At 40.4% G+C, this 27,283-nt stretch overlaps 2 protein-coding genes across 3 annotated transcripts in view; both read right to left on the bottom strand.

Annotated features, from left to right (window-relative positions):
* Nucleotides 1-27,283, bottom strand: part of TCF12 (transcription factor 12) — an 884,529-nt gene that overhangs the window by 365,270 nt on the left and 491,976 nt on the right. The window contains exons 2-4 of one of the 2 annotated variants that reach the window (XM_050796814.1): nt 6,577-6,809; nt 5,498-5,594; nt 4,442-4,514 (exon numbers count right to left, since the gene is read on the bottom strand). In XM_050796814.1, the coding sequence (XP_050652771.1) occupies nt 4,442-4,514; nt 5,498-5,572 (148 nt within the window). In that variant the 5' untranslated portion in view covers nt 5,573-5,594; nt 6,577-6,809. Of the gene's footprint in view, nt 1-4,441; nt 4,516-5,497; nt 5,595-6,576; nt 6,810-27,283 lie in introns of those variants that run through there. The other variant, XM_050796815.1, reaches the window with a different exon arrangement.
* Nucleotides 6,876-7,936, bottom strand: LOC126959292 (atherin-like). Its single transcript, XM_050798185.1, has one exon. The coding sequence runs from the start codon at nt 7,272-7,274 to the stop codon at nt 6,876-6,878; it is 399 nt and encodes a 132-aa protein (XP_050654142.1). The 5' UTR covers nt 7,275-7,936.

Here is a 27,283-nt window from a genome sequence, read left to right as displayed (position 1 = left end):
TAAGACAGTATTATTTATTGCCCAAATAAGTGTAAAATTTGAAAGTTGTTTATAGTCAAGGCTGGATATCTTCATCTTTATCTTCCCATTTCAAAAGGCTTGTTTAAAAACTCAAAGATACAGCAAAGGATATCTTGAAGACAGAAACTTGAATTTGTGTTTAAATGGCTAATGAAAACAAAAATATTAATCGTAGGTATGCCTCACTATATACAATAAACAAGCCCCTAAAATGTTGTGATCTAATCAAATTGTTTTTCAAATCCATGACAAGCAATGAGTACGGCTGGTGGGGAAGGGAGAACACCATTTTTTGTTTGTTTGTTTCTGTTTTTGGAGACAAGAGTCTCACTCTGTTGCCAAGACTAGAGTACAGTGGCGCCATCTCAGGTCACTGCAACCTCTGCCTCCCGGGTTCAAGCAATTCTCCCACCCCAGCCTCCTGAGTAGCAGGTGCCCACCACCACGCCCAGCAAGTTTTTGTATTATTAGTAGAAACAGGGTTTCACCATGTTGGCCAGGCTGGTCTCAAACTCCTGACCTCAGGTGATCCACCCACCTCGGCCTCCAAAGTGCTGGGATTAAAGGCATGAGTCACCGCACCCGACCTTGTTTTTCAATTGTTCAGGAATTGTTCTGAAAAGTATACAATACTCATGGTTGTAATCTTGTCTCTAATTTTTATGTTTTCCAAGTTTGAATTTTCATATACAGGTTTTCTCTAAAACACTCCCTTGCTACCTTTTACCTTAAATGAGCCACTTAATACCAGACCATATTTGTCCTAAAATATATTTTTCCTCACACACCTGCTAACTCTGTGGTTACTCTCATTAATCACTACAGCTTACCTGAAGCAAATGTCTAACATGGCTCAATATTAACAAGTATGTATTACTACAAATTATAGCTATTATAAATTTCAACACTAATATGTACATCATATGAACCACACCCTACTCTTAACCTTAAAATACCTTAAGTGAAAGGTCAGACCTGGTTTCCTCTCTCAAATCACCACTTCTATTTCTATTATAGTTCAGTAAAAACCCACAGTGGTACAATTTTGGTTTTCTCTTGATTTTGTTCTTGATATGTTCAAGTAATGCTATGGCAACTTGAAAAGCTTACTCCTCGTTTAACAGGGTAAGAAGGCATTTAGTAATCTTGCCATTTTTTAAAATTACTTGAAAAGTGGATGCAGTTATAAAAGGCCAATACCAAGAATCCCTGGGGTGACAGAACAGTTTCTGTATCTTGACTGTATCACTATCAATAACCTAGTTGTGATACTGTACTAATTTTGCAAGGTGCTATTATTGCAGGAAACTGGGTAAAAGGCATATAGAATCTCTGTATAGTTTCTTACAACTGCATATGAATCTATAACTACCAAAAAATAAAAATACTGAAGAGTAATTTAATGAGAATTCATTTTTCTGGCCCTATGTCAGTATTTTCAAAAAGCCTATAAGTACATCTAAAAATTTCCCCCCCGACCAAAAAAGATCAGTAACTGAAAAATGAAAATCTGTATTCCTTTTTAAAAATTAAGAGCCAGTAAATACTTCCTACAATTATCTCTGAAAAATTTGGGCAAAAAGAAACCTATACTGTTACAAAAGTCTGAATTCAATAAGAAAAAGTAAAGCTTTACATAATACTCAAAATGACATTCTAGATAGAAATATCAGAGAGATGCTCAATATCTACAGATGGCTTACAAAATGACAACATCCCTTACTATTCGGATTCCAAAACAAAGGAAATTTTCAGATATCATAACAAACACTTAAATCTACTAAAAACTAAACCCAAAATCACAATTTAGACATACACACTCAAACCCTAAAGTTGAGGACATGGATTTAAACATCTGAACCATTTCCATGTTGTCAATCCTTTTAACAAACTTTCCACACACTGCCCTTTCTTTCTAAACACTGCCCTAATCAGAGTACCCCACTTTTCACTCCTACAGAAAGAAAAGCTTCTCTCAAGGTCACTTTAGGAACACTTCACACAGCCCATCATACCAAGTGAACAAATTCACTCTCACCATAATGCAAAGAAAATTTTAACACCTTGATGAAGGAATAACATAACAGATCCTCAAGACAAATTAGTAGTAAACACACCTTTATCTTTTCCATAGTGACTTCTGACACGCAAATAACTCAGCTATCATGAGTTATTTGTTTTGCTTCAGGAATAAGATTAAAGATAACATCACATACTATAGTATATATATATATTCTTCCAGTTAAAAAAGTTTCTGAAGGTATTATATATTGTTTCTCAAAAACAGCCCACTGTGAAATTGAGTCTTCCTCAAAAAGGACAAATAAGAAAGGAAATTACAATACCCAACTATAAACTCTAGTTTTCATAAGTCAAACAGCATGAGGTTTTTATAAATATTACTCCAAAGACAAAACAGAAAACAAACAAAAAACTCTAATCTTTACTACGGCAGCTCTTCAAAAGGAAAGTCAGATCTTTAGCTCCTTAATAGCTGCAAATACATAGGCATTAGGGTGTATTACATAATATCCTTTGAAATCAGGGCAGAAGATTATTCAAATGTCAATAAGGTATACAAATATAAATTATATAACTAAAATAATGTTACTATACCAATTTCTTTTAGACATTCCCTTTAAGAAATGGCCACAGAAAAATTATATCTACCAGTACATCTTGATTTGAAAAACAATCACATGCCATTTTCTCTTCCCCAAATTCAAATTCATTCACTAATTTATTAAAAGTCACAGCTTATTACAACTTTTTGTAGCATTTAAAACAAAACACACAGATAAATAATGCTAAGTTCACTGCATACAGGTGTATAAGTTCAAACCTTTCAATGGATAACAAATCTAACTTTTAAAACTAAAAGTTCCTACTCCAAATAATCAAATACGGTGATCATTTGTAATGTAGAAAAATAATTTTTTCTTTGTGTAACGCAACATACTAAAAGTAGTCCAAAAATTGCTCCAATGTCATGCTTGTAATCCATATCCCGGTTCATATATATATACTTTTAAATTTCACAGACTACATAAATCCTTCTTAAGTTTAAAAAGTGAAATAAATATAATTGCCTTTATTCTAAAAATAGAATGCACTTCTAATAGCAAGTTCCTGGAGTTCATGTTTGTATCAGTGAGTGTCCAGTTATATATATTTACCACAATTTAAGCTGGAACAGTAGGCAACAGTAATATCATGACTTATTTTTAAAAAATACTAAGCATCATCTACTATGTATTCGTCAAAGTAAATTTGAAGGTTCCTGAGAATGAATTATTAGTTGCAAAAAATGAGATGTATCAACACCAGTAAAGAAATACAGCCATCTTCTACAACTTTAAAATTATTAAATTTTCTCCCCCCACCACAAAAAAGTAACAACTTTCAAATGATTACCAGTAAAAGGAAGGAGATGAGAGAAGAGTTGGGACTTGGCTATCGTTTCATGATGTCCTTTTGATCAAGAATAATATTAGTCTTTAACCTACTTAAAATTCAAAAAAACACCTTCATTTCACTCACTTAAGATGATTAAGGACATACTATACTTTCCCCACAAGCTGTAATTTCATAATTAAAAATGAATTTTAGTAAATTAAATTAGTATACAATTTTTAAAAACAAACTTTTTAGAATGTAAAGTGGTATGAAGTGTTTAGGTGGTTATGAAATTAACCTTATTTTCTGATGTTTTATTCTCACAGTATTTTAAGAAATCAACTATTATTTTACCAGGGGAAATAAAAAGCACCCATCAAAGAGGAATTACTGAGTTTCAGCCCAGAGATCTGACAGTTGGTTTTCTTAAGATGATGCTGTCATAGCTTCAGTTATTTTTTTCATCTCTGAGCACAAAGAAATAAATTTAAATTAAATAAAAAGTTATAGCTTTTGTACACTGGAATGAACCTTGCTTCTAAAATATTTTAAAATTAGGAGTTTTTAAAAGTTAAAAAAATGAAAAAATGCACTTTTAAGAAAAATGGGATAAATGTTTTAAAATGGAGCACAGTAGTTATAAATGTACTGAAAGTAAACTTAAAGAGCACTAGTGTGTAGATCTACTTTAACTTACTCTAAACATTACCAGAATGTAATCTGGATATAGGACAGAATTCAGTCATCTAATAGGTATTTACAAATAAATCTAAGTTTCTATTCATTTTGAAAAGTTAACCCACTAACATTTTAAATAATTGTCAACGAAACTACTGATTTCCTACAGATTTCTGAGGGAACTGTCATCTTTTAAAATTAATAAATCTTACTAATTATCACTTGACTCAACTCCACCTTTTATATACATATATTCAATAATATTTAAATGTCATGCTTTCTATTTTTCTACTAAAATGTATCACACCACCAAAATATGAGTCTTTAGTTTAAGACATCATCTTACCTGATCCACTGAATTGACTGCTTCCCAGTGTAGTTGGTCTAGTTTTCCCACTATTAACAGGTGGGGAAAACATCTGCGAAATAACCCAAATATATCTGTTAGTCCTGAAATTCTTCTAGATTCCTTGCAAACAAAAGTCCACCAAAAGTCATTTATCAGTCATTATACTTCGGAGGAAAGTTAAAATAAAATTGGAGATACATTCAGATCCAGAGAGGCAAATACACTGAGTGATACTATTTCCTAATTAATTGGAAATAATGGCTACATTTCGTTCTGAAGACCCGATCATTTACATGGAAGATTCCAAGATTATTAAGTTTACACAGTATATTATTATCCATGATCTTTACTGTGGAACTAAATGAATCTCATTACGTTTACATTACATCTTAATATACAAATACAGTCAGAATTATGGCCAATGAAATTACTACATACAGTAAGGATTATAACTGAATTGTATAAAGCAGGTATAGGTGCTGCCTCCTAACAGCAGTTAATAAAGGAATTAGACCCATTAAAAATAAAAGCAGTGGGCCCTTCGGTTTCAGTTGATGGTTTTAAGTTATTTCCCATGTTAAGAACATAATACACACACACGTGTGTGTGTGTGAAGGCTAGAAATTCTAGCTCTGGACTACTTTTCTTGTCGCTGACATCTTTCAGGTACCATAAACTACATCTGATATTGGAAAGGAAAATGGTGAGGAGCGTTGAAGAAAAAAACAAATTTTCATATAAAGTCCAAGATTCCTAATAATCATCGGGGTGGGAGGGTGACTCAACCAAAGGTCATAATTACATTGTTCTCCTTTTAACTGGTTAAATCAAATGACCCCTCTGGCATTAAAGTTTTAAATGTGCAAGTCTAGACATTACATCAAAGTTCAGGTGTCCAACTTGGGAGAGCTGGACTCCGGCCCTGAGAACTACTGCTCAAGCAGATGGAGTTCACGCTGTCTAGTCCCCACGTTGCTTCCCTCCACCTTTTTTTTTTTTTTTTTTTTTTTAATCCTCAGCAGAACCCCAAGATGTCGTAGAAAGCTCTCATACCGCACTGAAGTCCAGCAGGTCGCTCAGCTCCTTGTCGGTCCCTATAGCGGCCATGCGTTGTTGCTGGGGATTCATCTTCGGCCACTTCTAGCAGGTCCTAGGGCAGAGGAAACGGGCTCAACGAGAGACCACCGAGGCCCAAAGTGTGTGAGGGGACACAGAGCCGTACTGGGGAAGATTACGGAAGAGCGCTGGGGGCGCCGGGATGACTTCCAGGACCCCGACTCGCTCCCACCGCCGAGCGAGGAGGGGGCGGGAGGGCTCAGTGCCCGCGCCGGGTCCCGGAATCCACGCGTTCCTCGGCGCGGCCCGAGACCGACACGGCGGCTCCCGCAACTCGCCGCCTCTCCCGCAAGTTTCCGAGCCAGTCTCTGGCCCCTCCTCGGCGCCCCCTGCTCCGCGCCGCCGCCGGGTGCTCAGCGCGCGGGGCCCGGCCGCCGCTGGGGTCTCGAGGAGCCGGGTGAGGGGCAATTCGGCGTCCAGCGAGCGGAGCGGCGGCGAGCGGAGATGCGAAGTGACTCACTCGCTCGGCAACAATAGAACTGACAAGTTGCAGGGAACGCGCCGCTCGCAGGCCCGCGTCTGCGGCCGCCGCCGCCCGGACGTCCCCGGCGGGCCCAGGGGGTCGGAAAGCACCCCCGGCGCATCCAAGGGCGTTTTAAACAGAAAACAGAAACGCCGACAACTAGTCTCGCTCTCGTCCGGCGTCCTCCTCCCCAGGCTCGGCCTCCTCCCACTTTTGCTGCCCTGCCCCGGACCTGCCGAACAATGAGCCTGGCTCCGCGGCCGAAGCCGCCCGATCTCCCGCGCGCCCCGGAGCCTGGGCGCCGGCCCGAGTCGAGAGCCGAACGGGGCGCACAGGCCGAGCGCGCCGCCAGCGGGCCTGAGCGCCCGCGACTCGAGCCTCCGCCTCCACTCCGCTCCCCAACTTGGAGGGGACCCCGGGTTTGGCGCTGTACAAAGGGGCGCGGAGTTGAGGCGGGGGACGGGGGCGCCCCCGCTCCAGGAGGGACGCGGCGGCGTCCCGCAGCCCCCAGCCCCGCCGCGCCGCCCCCTCCCGCTCGCTAGCCCGCAATTACCTGCCGCCCCGTCTCCGCATCCAACCACCCCGATTAAAGTTCACTTTGGCCGGGAAAGCGGGCTTGGGCTTCCCCTTGCACCGCCCAGCGGCTCGGTTCACTTTGCCCCGCACGAGCTCTCTGGTCTGGGCGGGGGAGGCGGCTTTCGGGCCTGGCCGCCCCTTCCTCCCGGGGCGGGCTGTGGGTCCCCCCGAATAGAACTTGTGGGTCTCCTCAGGCGGACATTTTTTTCGCTGAGGCGGCCTCACCACCGCGCTCGGCTCGCCTCCGGATCCCTCCGCGCCGGGAAGAGCCGCGAGTTAACCCTTTCCTCCCCGGCCCGCTCCGCCGCCTAGGAAGTGGGGCCGGCAGAGGGGGCGGGGAGGAGCCGGCGGGGGACTGGGAGGAGCCGCACCGCGGCGGGTGGACAAAGCCCGCGGTCGGGTGAGGCGGAAAGGAGTTGGGGCCGGCAGGGAGGTGCAGGAGGCGCTCGCAGGCACCTCGAGAAGGAGGCCCCGACCGCTCGCCGAGGAAGCCTCGTCCGGGCCCCCTGGGAGCGGGGCGGCAGGCACTGTGGCGCCTCCTCGCGTTGGTCTTGCTGGTGGTTCTCGGCCCCCGAAGCGGAGCGACGGGGACACAACTGTGGGAACATCTGGATCCACAGCCCAGGTCCCCGAACTTCCCGCAACGCGAGGCCGCAGAGCACTGAAGGCTGCCATTCCCGAGCAGGTCACGCTGGACGCCACCCTAAGCTGGGCCCAGAGGCTCCCGCCCAGGAGGGCTGCAGTGGGCGCAGACACCGCGCGCGTGGGGACGGGAGACCCAGCCTCCTCGGCCGTTCCGCGAGGAGGCGCGGCCGCTCAGATTCGATGCTGAGCCGAATGCAGGAGAAAGGGCAAACCTCCCTCAAACCAGAAAAAGCCGTGTGAGCTTCAGGTTCTCAAATACCCCACTCACCAAGACCCCACATCTCCAATCACCTCCTCCCACCCAAATCCCATTCGGAGCCACAGAATTGCACGTGGGACGAGTTCTTGGGAATGGATCAAGCCAGTCTCTTCATCTAACGGAGACAGCCCAGGGTGGCTCTGTCACACAGCCACTGTCTTGTGCGCAAGTTCTGAACTTGGCCTCAAAGAAGCCCCAGAGTAGAAAGAAGACAAAATAAACCTCAGTTCTTCGATTCTGGGCTGGAAGTGAGATTTTCTTGAATGGCAGCCAGTGTTTTGACTCTTAGGTAAGTGAGTGGGTAAAGACCAGTAAGGCCCACGCAGAAGAAACACTGAGGAAAGAAGACACAAAGTAACAAATGGAAGGAAGCAGCCGACGCCTGAGGACAACATGGCAAGAAGGAGCCTTTGGATTCCGGACTGGCATGGAAAGAGAGGTAGATTCAGCTACCATATGCCATTACTGTACTTAGTACAGTTGTCTCTGTATCCGTGGGATTGGTTCCCGGACTCTGGATTTTCTAAGATGTTCAAGTCTGTTACGTAAAAATGGTGTGTTTTCCCATATACTTTAAATCATCTCTAGATTACTTATAAAACCTAATACAATGCAAATGCTATGTAAATAGTTGTTAAAGTGTATTTAGGGAATAATCATCCAAAGAAATCTCTATATTTTCAGTACACTTTCAGGCTATATTTCAGGTTCTGTATTTTCCTATATTTTCAGGCCTGATAAGCCTAACTACCTTTTTTGTTTTCAATTGGTTGAACCCCAGAATTTGGAAACCCCAGATACAGAGGGCGGATGGTACAACCGGAGCTGTCAGGTGGATTTCCAAGGCTCTGCATTGGCTGTACCTAAAATTTATGACAGATCCTGTGGTGGCCTAGACTCCCCAATATCCACTCTTCCTTATCTGGGTAAACAAGCCCAGTTCTTAGTCACATCCCTGCTCTGCCTACTTACAGGGGCAGGTGGTTCCAATCTAAGCAACGTAGCACAATTCCAACCTAAAACAGCATAATCCCATTCCCTGCCACAGTTATTGGTTGGCAATGGGCGTAACGTATTTGGGCCAATGAGAGAAGCAATTTCCTGGTCTTTCTTGGGAAAAGTTTTTCTTCCTTTTTGTGAGAGCGCTTTTTTCTACATGTCCCCAAAAATCGGGTCCCCTGGATGGTGGGTAGCCATCTTCCAAACACAAGTCTAGTCAGGTTAAAATAAAGCAGACATCAAGAAAACATACATTGAGATCTGATCTTAGGTGACTTTTTTTTTTTTTTTTTTGAAACGTAGTCTGGCTCTGTCACCCAGGCTGGAGGGCGGTGGCAGGATCTCAGTTCACTGCAACCTCCATCTCCCAGGTTCAAGCGATTCTCCTGCCTCAACCTCCCAAGTAGCAGGGATTACAGGCGTGTGCCACCATGCCCAACTAATTTTTTATTTTTTTAGTAGAGTCATGTTTTCACCATGTTGGCCAGGCTGGTCTCAAATTCCTGACCTCAAGTGATCTGCCCTCCTCAGGCTCCCAAAGCACTGGGATTACAGGCATGAGCCACCACACCTGGCTTTGGTGACATTTTTGAGGCTCCGAATCAAGCAACTTCTGAGTTCTTCACTGATTAGACCAATCGGATTCGAATTTTCTGTTGTCTGTAATCTAGTATGGTCTACACAGTGCCAGCCCAATGACCATTTTTTTAGTAGCAAAGACATAAACATAAACATCAGGTAGGAAGTCTGATTAGATAACTTAAGGCCCCATTCCCATGTGTTTGAGTTCATTCTCTCCTGCTACTAACAGAATACCATAAACTGAGTGATTTATAAAGAAGTTTATTTGGCTCATGGTTCTGGAGCCTGGTAAGTCCAAGAACTGGCGTCGCTAGAGAGCCTTCTTGCTGTGTTATCCCATGTAGAAGGGCAAGTGAGCACACACAACAGAGAGTAATCCATTCATGAGGACTCTACCCTCTTTGACGTCCCTCTTAAAGGTCCCAGTTCTCAACACTGTTGCATTGGGGGTTAAGTTTTCAACACATGAACTTTTGGGGGACACATTCAAACCATCGCACTGCGATAAGATTCTATGACTCCATGGTAAAACTGGAGAGAAATCTTGGGGAAGGAGAAGGTATGTGATCCCACATGTAGGATTTATGCTGTTTTCAAGATTTTCTTCTCATCCTTCTCACACAACTAGCGCAGAGGAAGAATATCTGTCTGCCCAAACCTTTAGTCATAGGGGCTCCCTCATTACTTAGGGACTGATTGGTGAAGTTTTTCATATCTATTATGGCCCATATAGCTTTACTTTATAATTTATTTTCTTTATTAGATTGTGAACTCCTTGAGGGTTCGGACCGACATGCATCTGCCAGTACCATGCACCTAACATAGTGCCAAGAGCATAGCAGACCCAAAAAGGAGGAGCTGGAATTAAAGGTATCATTCATTTGACGTTATAACTTGAAATTATTTTTCATAATACAGCCTTTGCATGTGTCTTTTTTTTTTTTTTTTGAGACGGAGTCTCGCTCTTTCGCCCAGGCTGGACTGCAGTGGCTGGATCTCAGCTCACTGCAAGCTCTGTCTCACGGGTTTACGCCAGTCTCCTGCCTCAGCCTCCCGAGTAGCTGGGACTACAGGTGCCCGCCACCTCGCCCGGCTAGCTTTTTGTATTTTTTAGTAGAGACGGGGTTTCACCATGTTAGCCAAGATGGTCTCGATCTCCTGACCTTGTGATCCGCCCATCTCGGCCTCCCAAAGTGCTGGGATTACAGGCTTGAGCCACCGCGCCCGGCCGCGTGTGTCATTTTTAATAAGAGAAAATGATTCCCACCAGTGAATCTCCTATAATAGCTCTGACTTACAAAGAAGACAAAAAGAATATAAAAAGTGGAGTTTTGTATCACTTTTAACTCATTTCTGGGCCTTTGCTGACCCATCTAGATAGATCCAGAAGCCTTTATTGAAAAGTTCAGAGAGAAACAATTAAGTAATACAAATTCAGCATTAATTAATAGTACTATTTCTGTAGTATAAGTTAATCACTATCAATAAATTAATATTGAAAAGTATTTAATGTGCATTTCTTACATGCCAGGCATGGTGTTAAATGTTTCAGGACAGAAAGTCTAAAACCCATACTGCCCTCAAGGAAGTTACAATCTAATAGATTTTTTTTTTTTTTTTTGAGACAAGGTCTCACTCTATTGCACAAATTAAAGTGTTGTGACACAATCTCAGCTCACTGCATGTTTGCCTCCTGGGATCAGGTGATCCTCCCACCTCAGCCTCTGAAATACCTGAGATTACAGGTACATGCCACCATGCCTGGCTAATTTTTAAACTTTTCTTTGTAGAGACAAGGTATCACTATATGGCTCAGGCTGGTCTCAAACTCCTGGGCTCAAGTGCTCGTCTCACCTCAGCCTTCCAAAGTGCTGGGATTATAGGCACGAGCCACCATGCCCAGCAATCTAATAGAGCTTAATTCACTGTCCATTCACTGTAATCCACTACTGGACAGACATAGGAATTCTGTCAACATGGTTTCAGCCTCCCCACGCACACAACACACACACTTCATCCTTGAACACACCTATGCATATTTTATCAAGGACACCTGAGTTGCCCGGAGAAACCTTTATAGTCAAAAGGAAAAGTAGCCAAAGCAATGGGCTTTTTGCTTCCTTGGCAGATTGACTTAGCCTTGGCCCCTTTTTAGAAGACAAGTATTCTAGGAAGCTAAGAGGAGAAGGAGAGAAGAGAATCAAGTCAGGTGTTAAGTGGGAGTAGTAAATTGCTATCTGGATGAAGTGACTGGCCTCCTAACGTTATCCACTAGGATCCAAGATTGATGGCTAATAGACCGTCTGGTAGCTTCCTGCTCTATAGGAGAATAACTGGCCAGGCGCAGTGGCTTACGCCTGTAATCCCAACACTTTGGGAGGCTGAGGCTGGTGGATTGCTTGAGCCCAGGAGTTTCAGACCAGCCTGGGCAGTATGATGAAACCCTGTGTCTACAAAAAATACAAAAATTAGCTGGGCATGGTGGTGTGTGCCTGTAGTCCCAGCTATTTGGGAGGCTGAGGCAGGAGGATTGCTTGAGCCTGGGAGGCGGAGGCTGCAGTGAGCCAAGATTGCACCATTGCACTCCAGCCTGGGCAATGGGAATGAAACCCTGTCTCAGAAAAGAGAAAAGGAGAATAACTATCCCCTTGTGATCAACAGGAACAATTTCTGTAACAGTGAGTTTAATAAGAAGTAGTATCCTCAATTCATGGCACTACCATCACTGATGAACGAAAAGCCAAGACCTTTTACTCTCTCATGAGCCAAATTCTACTAATGACCAATGAGATCATTCTACTAATGATAATGAGAATGTCTACTCTCAGCATTCTTTTCCACCAACCAGCAAGAACCTCCCACTTTTGTGGTATTTCCTGGTAGTGATTTCGTTTTTTCTCTCTGAATGTTGATAGATAAAATAGTTCTCTACTCTTTGCTAATATCATTTTTATCCACTATTTAGGACACTTAGATGGCTTATACAAATGCTATATTCAGATTTGAGGACATGCCCCCCCCTAATTGTCACTCAATATCTTACACTCAATATCTTTTTCCCCTTTAGAATCTCTTCTTTCATATTTTAAAAAAACACACATTTACACCAAAATCAAGACAAATTCAGAGGCCAAGAAAGGAAAAAAAACTGTTAAACAATCTAGGGCATCAAACTTAGAGAGAGATTTCCATTTTTTTAAACTTAGTAGAGTTAATCAAGCAAAATGAGTAATAACCTTTCTCCATATTTCTATGTATATCTTGGCACAGTGCCTAGCAAGTAGTAAATGCTCGAAAAACATGTATTGAGAAATGAATCGTTATTCACTTCTAGGTAGAGATGGCAGTTGAACACATGGTCCAAATTTTGTTCCTTCCCAAAACCACATTAAGACATCAGTAATGAAATTTTCAAAACAATTTTTTTTTTCAAACAGGGTTTTGCTCTGTCGCCCAGGCTAGAGTACAGTGGTGCAATCATGGCTCACTGCAGCCTCAACCTCGTGGGCTCAAGGAATCCTCCAGCCTCAGCCTCCCGAGTAGCTAGGATCACAGGCGCACACCACCATGCCCGGCTAATTTTTGTATATTTTTGTAGAGACAGAGTTTCACCATGTTGCCCAGGCTAGTCTGAAACTCCTGGGCTCAAGTGATCTGCCTGCCTCAGCCTCCCTAAGTGCTGGAATTACAGGTGTGAACCACCGCACCTGGTGCCCCAATTTTTTGTTTGGTTGGTTTTTGTTTTGTTTTGTTTTAGACGGTGTCACGCTCTGTTGCAGGCTGGAGTACAATGGTGCAATCTCGGCTCACTGCAACCTCCACCTCCCAAGTTTAAGCGATTCTCATGTCCCAGCCTCCTGAATAGCTGGGATTATAGGCACCTGCCACCATGCCCATCTAATTTTTGTATTTTTAATAGAGACAGGGTTTCACCATGTTGTCCAGGTTGGTTGCGAACTCCTGACCTCAGTTGATCTGCCTGCCTTGGCTTCCCACAGTGCTGGGATTACCGGCGTAAGCCACTGTGCCCGGCCATATTGGGTATCTTTTTAAGGAAGGAGGGCCTAACTCATGTGTTCTTGTAATAGCATGATGGAAGTCAGCTTACATATTTAGAGATTTGTGTAGGCTACTCCCACAGATTAAGGATTAATTATTCCAAAATAGATACTAAGAAAAAAATCAAAAAGCAAAGAATACCATATCAAAGCACGTGAATAAATCCTCCCTTTTGCCAGTAAAGTAAAACTTGTACAGACTAAAAACTTAAGTATTTGGTGATTTGCCAGTCATATGATCAGAATAGGGAAGGGATAGCTGTTGTTAAAAGAATCGTTGTTGGATGCAATGGCTCATGCCTGTGATTCCAGCACTTTGGGAGGCCGAGGTGGGTGAATGGCTTGGGCCCAGGAGTTCAAGACCAGACTGAGAAACAGGGAAACCCTGTCTCTACAAAAAATTTAAAAATTAGCTGAGCATGATGGCACATGCCTGTAGTCCCAGCTACTCAGGAGACTGAGGCAGGAGAATCGCTTGAGCCCAGCAGGTCGAGGCTGAAATGAAAATGTCATTTAATACCACAAAAATGTCCTTTAATGTAGTATGGTTGTTTAACATAGTGGCCCACACCTGTAATCCCAGTACTTTGGGAGGCCAAGGGGAGGATTGCTTGAGCCCATGAGTTTGAAACCAGCCTGGGCAACATGGCAAGACCCCATCTCTACAAAAAATAAAAAAAAAATAGCTGGATATGGTAGCATGCACCTGTGGTTCCAGGTACCTGGGAGGCTGAGGCGAGAGGACTGCTTGAACCTAGGAGGCTGAGTCTGCAGTGAGCCGTGTTTGCACTACTGTATTCTACCCTGGGTTACAGAGTGAGACTTTGTCTCAAAAAAAGAAAAAAAAAATTGTTTAAAAAGATGATGGTCATTCATCATATTGGACTATGACAAATATCCACTACCATTCTTTTGCAGGTTTGGTTGTAAAGGTAATCAGTAGAAAGTTATGAATGAAAATTTAATTTTTCAAAAGCTTGAGTACTTATAAATTCAGCTGCTATTTTGTAGACTCTTAACTGTCTCTGGCATTCATTTATTCTTTCAGTTTTTCATCAATTGAATAAATATATATTAAATACATACTTGGTGCCAGAACTGTCTTCTATGCTTGGACTATACTAATGAAAAAACTAGAAAAAAAAGGAAAAAAAAAAAATCCTGGCTCCATGGAGCTTACATTCTAATGGGTTGTCTTCAGTCCCTGTTGGTACTCAACATCAATTTTCAAACTTTTAAATTCCAAACAAGGACAGGTTAAATGGGTAAAGCAGAATAAGTAATCTAGTCTTTTTTCAGATTTTGAATACAGTTCTATTTGTTGGCTTAGTTCCTAAGCACCTGCCTTTTCTTTTTTTTTTTTTGACACAGAGTCCCACTCTGTCACCGAGGCTGGAGTGCAGTGGCACAGTCTTGGCTCACTGCAACCTCTGACTCCCAGGTTCAAGTGATTCTCTTGCCTCAACCTCCGAAGTAGCTGGGATTACAGGCGCCCACCACCATGCCTGGCTAATTTTTTTGTATTTTTAGTAGAGATGGGGTTGTTGGTCAGGCTGGTCTCTAACTCTTGACCTCAGGTGATCTGCCCACCTCGGCCTCCCAAAGTGCTGGGATTACAGGCATGAGCCACCACGCCAAGCCTGCACCTGCTTTTTCAAATACATGGCAGGGATGTATTCCAAAAAGGTATTTGGTGTTTGGAACGCTTCTCTCATTCTAGTGGGTAACTTGAGATCTAACTATTAGAAATATGCATATGAGAAGCTGGGCGTAGTGGGGCACATTTCTTGTCCCAGTTATGCTGAAGGCTGAGGTGAGGGGATTGTTTGAGCCCAGGAATTAGAGGCCGTAGTGTGCTGTGACTGCACGTGTAACAGCCACTGCACTCCAACCTGGGCAACCGAGTGAGACTCTGTCTCAAAAAAAATAAAAGAATATTTGAAAGTCTTGTTCCATTGCCCACTTGCTTCCAATGTTGTTGTAAAACAATGGATGCCATTTTTTACTTTCAGTCCTTTCCATTTGTCCTCTTTTGTGTCCTGTCTGGAAGCTTAAAGTTCTTCTCTTTGTCTGCTGTGTACTCAGATTTCCTGATCACAGACTTTGGTGTAGATGTATTTTTAATCCATTGTGGTGTCCACTGGATGAATTCATTAAATTTGGTAATTTATACTTCAGTTCAGAGAATTTTTCTTAGATTATTCATTTACTTCTTTTTTTTGAGCTCTTACTATTTGAATTCTGAACTTCTTGAACTGGTCTTCTCTGTCTTTCTGCTTTGCCTTCTAGGAAATTTCCTTCATTTTCTTTTCTAATCTTTTTTTTTTTTTTTTTTTTTCATTTCTACTTTCCTATTTTCTTTTCTTTTTCTTTTCCTTTATTTTTATTTTTATTTTTTAAGTAGATACAGTGTTTCACTGGTTTTGCCCAAGCTGGTCTCAAACTCCTGAGCTCAGGCAATCCATCCACCTCTGCCTCCCAAAATGCTAGGATTAAAGGCATGAGCCACTGTGCCCAGCCTCCTATTTTCAATCCTAAGGCTCTTTTTTTTATATCCTGAACACTATTTCTTCTTTAAAAAAAAATTATTCTGTCTGCTTTTGTTTCATGGTTGCAACTTTCTCCTGACTCTCTCTCTCTCTCTCTCTCTCTCTCTCTCTGTCTGTATATATATATATCTCATGTAACTCTAGAAATAGTAAATATTTCTAACTATATATAGTTTTCTTTTCTTTCTTTAGTCTCTGTTTTCACCAGTTCACTTTTTGTTATTTCAATTTCTCTCTCCCACAAGAGAGTCCTCCCTCAAATGTCTGATATTTGTTGGTTGTGTGTCATATTTAAGAATCGAGCAACAAAATGCTGATGGTGGGTGCCTGTAATCCCAGCTACTCGGAAGGCTGAGGCAGGAGAATCACTTGGACCCGAGAGGCAGAGGTTTCAGTGAGCGGAGATTGCGCCATTGCACTCCAGCCTGGGAGACAAGAGCGAAACTCCGTCTCAAAAAAAAAAAAAAAAAAAAAAAAGACACCCAATACCAGAACCCTGCAGAAGGGAAAAGATTGACGTTGAATACATGAATACACAGAACCAGACCTGAGATTTTCAAGGGAATAAGAAAATTCTTTCTTGGTTTCTTCAACTCTTCTTGTGATCTCAACTATCTTACCTGAAAACAAGCAAATAGATATCACTTGGAACGGTGGTTCTCATATTGTGATTCCTGGATGAGTAGTATTACTATCACCTGGCAACTAATTAGAAATCCAAATTTTGGGGCTCCATTCAAGACCTACTCAGTGAGTAGAACCCCATTCCAGAAATTCTGAGGGTTGGGCTAACAATCTATTTTTGTTTGTTTGTTTGTTTATTTGTTTTTTGAGACTAGACAGAATCTCGCTTTGTCACTCAGGCTGGAGTGCAGTGATCCGATCTCGGCTCACTGCGACCTCCGCCTCCCGGATTCAAGCCATTTTCCTGTTCCAGCCTCCCGAGTAGCTGGGACTACAGACGCACGCCACCATGCCTGGCTAATCTTTGTATTTTTAGTAGAGATGGGGTTTCACCATGTTGGCCAGGATGGTCTCAATTTCTTGACCTGTGATCCGCCCGTCTAGGCTTCCCGAAGTGCTGGGATTAGAGGTGTGAGCCCCCCGCGCCCAGCTGCAACCCATTTTTTTAACAAGCCCTTCCTGTGATTCTTATGCCCACTGAAGTTTGAGAAACAATGTCTTTAGAATAGTGGCCCTGTGAGGTCCTTAACAGCTCAGGAAAATTAAGATGAACATAAGTTGGGCTGCCAGAGTACATTTACCTTGAATAGATAAAAACTACTGGAGAGATGTATTTAACAAGATACAGCAACGCTAAAAAGAATAAAAATGCATTTAAATTAACCTTTTTTTTCTTTGAGACGGGAACTTGCTCTGTTGCCCAGGCTGGAGTACAGTGGTGCAATCACGGCTCACTGCAGCTTCTACCTCCTGGGCTCAAGTAATCCTCCTGCTTCAGCCTCCCAAGTAGAGGGAACCACAGGCATGCACCACCACGCCAGCTAATTTTTGTATTTTGTGTAGCGAGATCTCACTATATTGCCCAGGCTGGTTAAATTAACCATGTTTAAATGGTTGCTAAAAGCAAAACTTATTACTGGTGAAAAGTCCAGAAAAAGGACACTATGTGACACCAAGTTCAGCTCTCACCACGTGTCAGATCTTGTAAATCTTTTCTTACAAGTCACTGGCATCTTAGGAAAATTCAGTCTGTTATAATAGTCAATCTGTTGTTTATTTGAACATTCATCAAAAAATCATGGTCAGTATTCTCAAATTCTTAGTTGCATATGATCAGTTTCCTTCAACTAGGAGTTCTTCAACGGTAAAGGTTTATATTGTATTTATTTTTTCTTATTAATAGATGTGTCTTCCTACTAATGCCAATAATCCCTCAGTAGTTGTTTATTAATTAAATGAGAAATTGTATTTTCAGTGAAAGTTACCTTGTCTTGATTCCCCTGGGTGATTTCATAAAAACGAATTGATTGATTTGGATTAGATGATTTAAATTGCATTTAATTATTCACACTTTTATTTAAGAAGAGTTAGGGAACAATTGTTCTTATATACTGCAGAAATATTTTATTTGGGGACCATCTGTTGAATTTCTAATTTCACTCCACTGGCATTTTTTATGCAATTACACATTAAGTTTTTGTGATTGGGACATTGTTCTTTAAATTTGAGATGTCTTAGTATAATTTTTCCTATTCTATTTGCATTATAAGCCTACTGGAGTTTTTTTTCTTTTAATTGTTTCTAATCTTTAAACATTAAGCTCAAATGTTCACCTTAAGCTTTCAAACTGTGTTCAGTAGCACAATAAAAGAATGCCATTGAACATTTTAAACATCTTTTACATTGAGGGATATCTACTTCCTCTGGAATTGGGAACGAAAGCTGAGGAAAATCGTAGATGAGATTTGCTCATTATTTCCTGGGTCTTTGGCTACCCTCTTCCACTCTATTTCTAATGATCTGATATTTTCCATCTCGGCATTATTCAAGTTTTCATAAAGTATGGTTGATGGGATTAAAACTGCCAAATATATAAATTTTCTTTGCTTTCTAAATCTGAGTTGCATTTAGTCTTTAGATATGACTTAAAATAGAATTAAAGAAAGTGAAAATGAAAGCATTAATAATCATCTAGAATATACTTTCATTTACTTCAGTAACATTTTTATTTGAACAAGGGATCTAGTATTTTATTTCCCTTTTAGCCAAATAATACAGTTTTCTCAGAAATGTAGCTTTGTTACATTCATTTATTGAATCAAAAGTGCTCTGATTTGTTTTTCCAATGAACTCTGTAAGAACAGAAGCATTAATCTATAAAAAAAAAACAACTCTAACTTGGCTCTCCCAAAGTGCTCCTGTATTGACTTGTGTGACTGTCAGTCACACTTGAATGAAGCTCATGATGCTAATGAGAAATCAAAATCATAGGCTTATCCCCAAAGGATCTGTTAACTTCTCTCAGAGAAGCAAGGGTCTCTTCACACAGATCAGTCTTCTGTTCCTGACCACCTCAAAAAGTATTGGTCCCAGAAGGACAGAGCACAAGAATGTGGCTGACCCATCAATAACATCCATGTGTGTTTTTTTTTTTTCTCCGTCTGTAAATTGAACTGATTTACAGCTAGGTACACACATAGGGAACTTAAAATAACTATCTGAAACATTAGGATGATTAGCATCAAGTAATAGGTAAAACAGTGGGGGTGGGGAGGAACACATATGCTCAAGTGGGAACTTGTTCTCTGCATTTCAAAGATATCAGTGCAATATTCTTAAAACCTGACTCTTTTAGTCAATATGTCTAAGTGGTTTCATTGTTTATTCTGTCAATTAAATAGAAACAAAGATCTAGACACAGTAGACAGTTCAAAAGATTTACATTTTAAGACGAAGTACCTAACAGAATATTTATGAAAGACGGCTTTAAAATAGTTAATGTGAGTACCTATCAAGGATATGCAAGTAAAATGAGATCCCATGTTACAACTGCCAAATTAGCATGGATATTTTAAAAAACATGATGATCAATGCTGGTGAATATGCAGTGATAGGCACCCATAAACACTGCTGGATAGAATGTAGATTAGGAATTAATAAATTAATAGTAAAAACCACTATGGAAAGCAACTATTCAGTATATCTCAAGAGCCTTCTAAACGCTCATACTCCTGACCTAGTGATTCTACTTACAAAAAATTTCTACTTTCAGGAAAATAGGGTAAAAGTTTTATTTGTAAGGAAAAACATTATAAGATTTAAAAGTAGATATCCAGTAAAGAGGAATTAATAACAAATTATGGTAGATCAAGAGAATTTTTAAATCTATGGCATTTTTTTTTTATCCATGGTATTTTTTTAATGAAATTCACAAAGTTTTTCTTACAGTTGGAAAAGGCTTGTATCAATGTTATGGAGAAAAAAAGTAGGCTATGAAACCATAAAAGCATAATCTCTTTCTGAACTTACTCTTTCTTACATTTGATAGTAAAATTCAGTTTCTCTGATTTAACCAACCAGTGACATTCTCTGAAACACCCTGAAATTTACCCTTTGGTTTTTTCCATTCCTGGTTTCCTTTGCCAGCCCTTCTCTACACTCTTAGTCCAGTGCTTAATTTCCCTTTTAGGCAAATAATACAGTTTTCTTAGAAATGTAGCCTCATTGCATTCATTTGTTGAATCACAAGTGATCTGATTTCTTTTTCCATCCTTGCCTTAGTGTTAATCTGCCAAACAGGCATGTAAAATATAAATAATGTTTCTTACATCTGTATTTTTTTTCTTGTTTTTCTTGTTTGTTTGTTTGTTTTGAGACAGAGTCTCACTCTGTTGCCCACATTAAAGTGTAATGACGCAATCTCGGCTCACTGCAACCTCTGCCTCCTGGGCTCAAGCAAGTCTCCTGCCTCAGCCTCCTAAATAGTTGGGATTACAGGCATGTGCCACCACACCCAGTTAATTTTTTGTATTTTTTTTTTTTTTTGTAGAGGTCTCAAATTCCTGACCTCAGGTGATCCACCCGCCTCGGCCTCCCAAAGTGCTGGGATTAGAGGCGTGAGCCACTATACCAAGCCTAAAAACTATACCTGTATTTTTAAAAAATCTTGTATACATAAATAATTTTGTTTATCCTTCATAAATTAATTGTCCCTTTAGATTTAATATTTGTTGGTTTTCTGAATCCTAAAATGATGCCCTGTTATATTAAAATGGAAAAATACAGAAATGTAAAAAAACTGAAATAAAATCTCATATAGTTCCACCGTATAAAGACAACTTTTAGTAGTTGAGAAAATTTTTTTCTGGTCTTCATTATTTGTCAAGGTTAAAGAGTTGAAAATAACTGGATCTTGTGCCTCTTAAACTCTATTTTCCCTAAACAAAAAATAAGAAAGAAGAAAGAAATAAGAATAAGAAAGAATGTATATTTCATTTATAATCTCATCAAAACGAGATAGCCTAAAGATTTTTTTGGTATGTTTCCTCTCCTTTCTAATCTGTGTTTATGTACATTCATGTGTATACATACATAATATATATTACAAACTTAAGATTATGCTCTCAATACAAGTTTATAAACTAATTATTTTATGAAAATTTTCAAACACATAAAAAAGTAGGAAGAATAGTATAATGAATCCCTTTGAACCTCCACCCAGCTTCAACATTTATTGAAACATTTCTACCTCCAGATTAATTTGAAGCAAATATCAAATCATTTCATTCACAAATATTTCTTCATTTACATCTAAAAGATAAGGACACTTCTAAAAAATATAATGACAATATCATTGTAACATCTCACAGTTTTCATTTAAATGTTTTAATATCATCAAGTATTCAGTGTTCAAATTTCTCCCAATTGTCTCATGTTTCTTATAGTTAATTTGTTCAAAATTGAGATCCAAATAAAGTTGCATTATTTGATATGTGTCTTAAGCCTCTTAATCTTTTGCTTCTCCCTCCTTCTCTTCTATTTGATTTGTTGAGGCAAAATTGAGTTGTTTGTCCTATAGGACCTTCCTTCCTTCCTTCCTTCCTTCCTTCCTTCCTTCTTTCCTTCCTTCCTTCCTTCCTTCCTTCCTTCCTTCCTTCCTTCCCTCCCTCCCTCCCTCCCTCCCTTCCTTCCTTCCTTCCTTTTTCTGTTTTTGAGACAGGGTCTTGTTCTGTCACCCAGGCTGGAGTGCAGTAGTGCAATCAGGGCTCAATGTAGCCTTGACCTCCTGGGCTCAAGCGATCCTGCCACTTCAGCCTCCCGAGTAGCTGGGACTATAGACACAAGTCACCACGCCTGGGTAAGTTTTTTTTTAAACTCATACAGATCAGGTCTGATTATATTTTCCAGGCTGATCTTGAACTTCTGGGTGCAAGCAATCCTCCTAACTCAGCCTCCCAAAGTGCTGGGATTATAGGTGTAAGCCATCACGCCTGGCCCATAGTGTGAATTTTCTAATTGTAACTCCTTTAGTGTAATTTAACATGTTTCTTTATCTTCTCTATTTTCTTATTATTTAGATACATAGGCTTGATCAAATTCTAGTTTGATTTTTGGCAAGAATATTTGATATGTAATAATGTAGGAGACAAGTATCTGCTTGTTAATCTTTTTGAAAAGTTAGTCATCATTAGTGATCATTCCCTAACTGCATTATTTCACTAGGGATTACAATATGATGATACACTGTCATTTCTGTGTCAATTATCAGCTGAAATATTCTGTAAAGAGGAAGTTCCTATCATCAACTATTGGGTTACCCTGAGGTACAATTTATACATGAGAAATGAACTAGATGCTTAACTCATTCTCTGTATTTACCAGTTTTTAAAATAATAAGTTGGTTTCTTTGCATCTTCCAAAAGTACCAACAGAGGTTTTTTTTTGTCTTAGAGTATCAATCTGAGCTGACTAAAACATATTTACCATGCATCTATCCATTACGGATGTAATTCATGCTCAAGCTGTTCCTCACCTCTTTGTTCAATGGCAGCATCTCCAAGTTTGTTCCTGAGTCCCTTTTGACATGACTTAGAAGTCTTTTATACTTACTTTCTGATGTGACAGAGAACCCAGCAAAAGGTTATTTTGTTTGTTTGTTTGTTTTTGAGACAGGGTCTCACTCTGTCCCCCAGGCTGGAGTGCAGTGGTGCCATCATGGCTCAACTTCCTAGGCTCAAGTTATCCTCCCGTTTCGGCCTCCCAAAATGCTGGATTACAGGTGTGAGTCACCTTGCCCAGCCAAAAATGTTATTTTTAATGGCTGCATCGTATGCATATACTATTATTTATTTAACAGGTCCACTGTTTTGGGGAAGGGGCTTTATATAATTTCTAATGGTTCTCTACTATAAATACAGTGATGCACCAAATAATGACATTTTGGTCAATGGTGGGTATATATGATGGTATATATGATGGTGTATATACATATGTATATACACCATCTATATATAGATGGTAGTCCCATAAGATTATAACGGAGCTGAAAATTTTCTATCATCTAGTGATGTAGTAACTGTTGTAATGTCTTTGCACAATGCATTACCTTTTCTATGTTTAGATACACAAATAATTACCATTATATTCCAGTTGCGTATAGTATTCAGCATAATAACATCCTATACAGGTTTATAAGGCTATAACACATATCCTAGGTGTATAGTAGGCTATATCATCTAGGTTTGTGTAAGTGCACTCTATGATGATTGCACAGTGATAAAATCACCTGATAATGCATTTCTCAGAACTTATACCATCGTTAAGTGACACATAACTATACTAAGCTATTTTATAGAAATAGTGTGCATAGGTGACTGATAATGTACTTATAAATGTTTTCTCTATTATTTCTCTCTGTTTTCTCTAATATTTCTGTATTATTATTTAATGTTTAAAGAAAGGTAGCCGGGTGCGGTGGCTCACGCCTGTAATCCCAGCACTTGGGGAGGCCGAGGCGGGTGGATCACTTGAGGTCAAGCGTTTGAGACCACCCTGGCCAAGATGGTGAAACCTCATCTCTACTAAAAACACAAAAATTAGCCAGGCATGGTGGTGCATGCCTGTAATCCAGCTACTTGGGAGGCTTGAACCTGGGAGGTGGAGGTTGCAGTGAGCCGAGATCACGCCACTGCACTCTAGCCTGGTTAACAAAGCGAGACTCCATCTCAAAAAAAAAAAGAAAGAAGGTAAGGCTAGTTGACTGGTCTATTTGTGGTCTTGCCTATAGACCAGGGTACATCATTCAGTCATCACAGATATCTGCCTCTAGGGTGGGGCTTGCAAACAATGAATTAAAAAGTGGAAACAAATGTGATATAAAAACTCGGAGAGATGGGGGCAAATACATATTTAGGTTCCCAACACTCATTAGTCCCTGAGGATATTCTGCTTCTTGAAACTGTAATCCCTCTCACAGTCCCTGGACAATTCATTGCTCACCAAGAGGATAAGATAAGCCTTGGTGGGAGTATGATAAATGGAAAATTTTTATTGGTAAACTGTATTGGAGGTGGCCCACTTTTAACTACACAAAAGGTAATAAAAGGAAAGTCAGTGTCTCCCAACCACCCAAAATTGCCTGTTTGGCCAGTTGGAAATAACTGGACTAGCTAAATGTTAAAAATGAATTAAGCCATCTTACAAATACATATAATTGTCATACATTTATTTTATTTTACTTTGGAGACAGAGTCTCAGTCTGTCATCTAGGCTGGAGTGCAGTTGTATGATCTCAGCTCACTGCAGCCTCCACCTCCCGGGCTCAAGTGATGGTCCTGCCTCAGCCCCCCAAGCAGCTGGGACTATAGGCACACATCACCACGTCTGACTAATTTAATTGTATTATTTGTAGAGACAGGGTTTCACCATATTGGCCAGGCTGGTCTCCTGGGCTCAAGCGATTGGCCTGCCTCAGCCTCCCCAAGTGTTAGGATTACAGGCATGAGCCACTGACTACATTTTAAAGTACTAAAAGTTTTCTTTAATTTCTGAATGTGATACTTCTAATTCTGATTGACATATCATACAATCTGCCTCTTTCCCAGAACGTTTGAAAACTATTTTTCTAAAATTGCTGGGCATAGGCAGCAACTCTTTTCTTTTTTTTAAGTTTAATTTTATTTTAGGTTCTGGGATATAAGTACAGGACATGCAGGTTTGATACATAGGCAAAATTGTGCCATGGTGGTTTGCTGCATATATCAACCCATCTCCTAGGTATTAAGCCCCACATGCATTAGCTATTTATCCTGATGCTCTCCCTCCCCCCGCTCCCCTACCCCCGACTGGCCCCAGTCATGTTGTTCCCCTCCCTTTGTCCACGTGTTCTCATTGTTCAGCTCCCACTTATAAGTGAGAACATGTACTGTTTGGTTTTCTATTCCTGCATTAGTTTGCTGAGGATAATGGCTTCCAGCTCCATCCATGTCCCTGCAAAGGACATGATCCCATTCCTTTTTATGTGTGTATAGTAGTCCATGCTATATATGTACCATATTTTTTTTATCTAGTCTATCACTGATGGGCACTTGGGTTGATCCCATGTCTTTGCTATTGTGCTATAATAGTGCTACAATGAACATACACATGCCATGTATCTTTATAATAGAATGATTTATATTCCTTTGGGTATATACCCAGTAATGGGATTGCTGGGTCAAATGGTATTTCTGGTTCTAGGTCTCTGAGGAATCACCATATTGTCTTCCACAATGGTTGAACTAATTTACATTCCTACCAACAGTGTAAAAGCATTCCTACAGCCTCGTCAGTATCTGTTGTTTCTTGACTTTTTAATCACCACTCTAACTGGTGTGAGACAGTATTTCATTGTTGTTTTGATTTGCATTTCTCTAATGATTAGTGATGTTGAGCTTTTCTTCATATGTTTGTTGGTCACATAAATATCTGCTTTTGAGAAGTATCTATTCATGTCCTTTACCCACTTTTTAATGGGGTTGTTTGTTTTTTTCTTGTAAATATAAGTTCCTTATAAATTTTGCATATTAGATCTTTGTCAGGTGGATAGATTGCAAAAATGTTCTCCCATTCTGTAGGTTGTCTGTTTACTCTGATGATAGTTTCTTTTGCTGTACAGAAGCTCTTTAGTTTAATTAGATCCCATTTGTCAAGTTTTGCTTTTGATCAACTCTTCTCTTCAGGAAGAAAATGAAGTTGTAATAGCAGTCTCCAGAAGTAACCCAGCAATGATATAACCGAGTCATCACATACTTTCTTTATTTACTCAGTCTATATGGTCAGGTTCTGTGAGATAAAGGTGTTATTGGTCAAAACTCATTAAGTGAAATTAGTTAAAATTCATAGGTATATTAAAAAAATAACTCTTACCTCACAGAACAGTTAACATTCACCCTTCAAATTATAGAGGACCTCAAGCATCAAATGCTTAAGCAGAATGCAGAGTGTGCTTGGATTTGTGCAGTTTCCATGACACTTATAGTCTACCATGCCAAAATAGAAAACTGATATAAATGCATTTCAGTAGGCAGTTATGTTAATTTCCCATTCTTTTATTTCATTTTTCTTAATTATAAGGTGAGGGTTGTGTGGATGATTGTAAGGATGATTACTGGATAACATACAGGATGTCCAGTTAAATTTGAATTTCAGATAAACAAGGAATAATTTTTTAGTATAACAAATATTGTATGGAACACACTTATTTTAAAAATTATTCCTTGTTTATCTAAAATTCAAATTTAACTGAGTGCCATGTCCTGCATTAAATCTAGTAACCCTATGAATGAGTAGAGCAGAATGATGAGTGATCTTTGAAAATTTTTTTTAAAACAGTATGTCTTATAGAGTAACACTTCTCAAACTGTAATATTCATACAAATCACCTGACTGCTTGTTAGAAAGCTATATTAGTCCATTCTCACACCACTAATAAAGACATACCCAAGATTGGGTAATTTATAAAGAAAAAGAGGTCTAATGGACTCACAGTTCCACGTGGCTGGGGAGGCCTCACAATCATGGCGGAAGGCAAAGGAGGAGTAAAGGCACGTCTTACGTGGTGGCAGGCAAGACAGCGTGTGCAGGGGAACTGCCCTTTATAAAACCATTTGATCTCATGAGACTTATTTACTATCATAAGAACAGCATAGGAAAAACCTGCCCCATGATTCAGTTACCTCCCATTGGTTCCCTCCCATGATATGTGGGGATTATGGGAGCTACAACTCAAGATGAGATTCAGTGGGGTCACAACCAAACCAGGATCTGAGATTCTGGAAAGGATCTGAGATTCTGCATTTCTTTCTTTCTTTTTTTTTTTTTTTTTTTTTTTTGAGACGGAGTCTTGCTCTGTTGCCCAGGCTGGAGTGCAGTGGCACGATCTTGGCTCACTGCAAGCTCCGCCTCCCAGGTTCACGTCATTTTCCTGCCTCAGCCTCTCGAGTAGCTGGGACTACAGGCACCCACCACCACACCTGGCTAATTTTTTGCATTTTTTAGTAGAGACGGGGTTTCACCAAGTTAGCCAGGATGGTATTGATCTCCTGACCTCGTGATCCACCCACCTCGGCCTCCCAAAGTGCTGGGATTACAGGCGTGAGCCACTGCACCCGGCCTGAGATTCTGCATTTCTAACAAGCTTCCGTTTGATATTGATGCTGCTGCTCCATGGACCACTCTGCAATGCTGTAGTGGATATCTGTTTTGGGGGGAATTTTTGTTTTTGTTTATGTTTTCCCAGCTGCCCAGCATCTGAACTGTCTAAGCTTGGAGAATGCACTGGTATGTGAGTCTTAGAAGGAAGTAAAGCCTGATTCTCACTTTCTAGAAACTGATAGAAGTTGAAACATAGTCACTTCACCATCCTCCCCTGCAACTTGGATTCAGGTGCATGAGCTACCCTCCTCTAATCAGAAGCACCTGCATGACTTTGAGTCAGGAACTAATAACACAAAGGAGCAAGGATAGCTGTCAGTTCTCTCTCTCTTGCAATGGTGCAGTTGTGGACAAATTGAGTTCCCAAAGCAGTGGTGTTGGTGCAGAAAGGAGCAGAGTCTAACATGTCCAGCAGCATTAGTAATAGTAATCTTC

Source organism: Macaca thibetana, chromosome 7 (assembly GCF_024542745.1).
Source record: "Macaca thibetana thibetana isolate TM-01 chromosome 7, ASM2454274v1, whole genome shotgun sequence".
Taxonomy (NCBI): domain Eukaryota; kingdom Metazoa; phylum Chordata; class Mammalia; order Primates; family Cercopithecidae; genus Macaca; species Macaca thibetana.
Note: the sequence above shows the minus strand (reverse complement) of the source record. Positions and strands in the feature narration are given on the sequence as shown.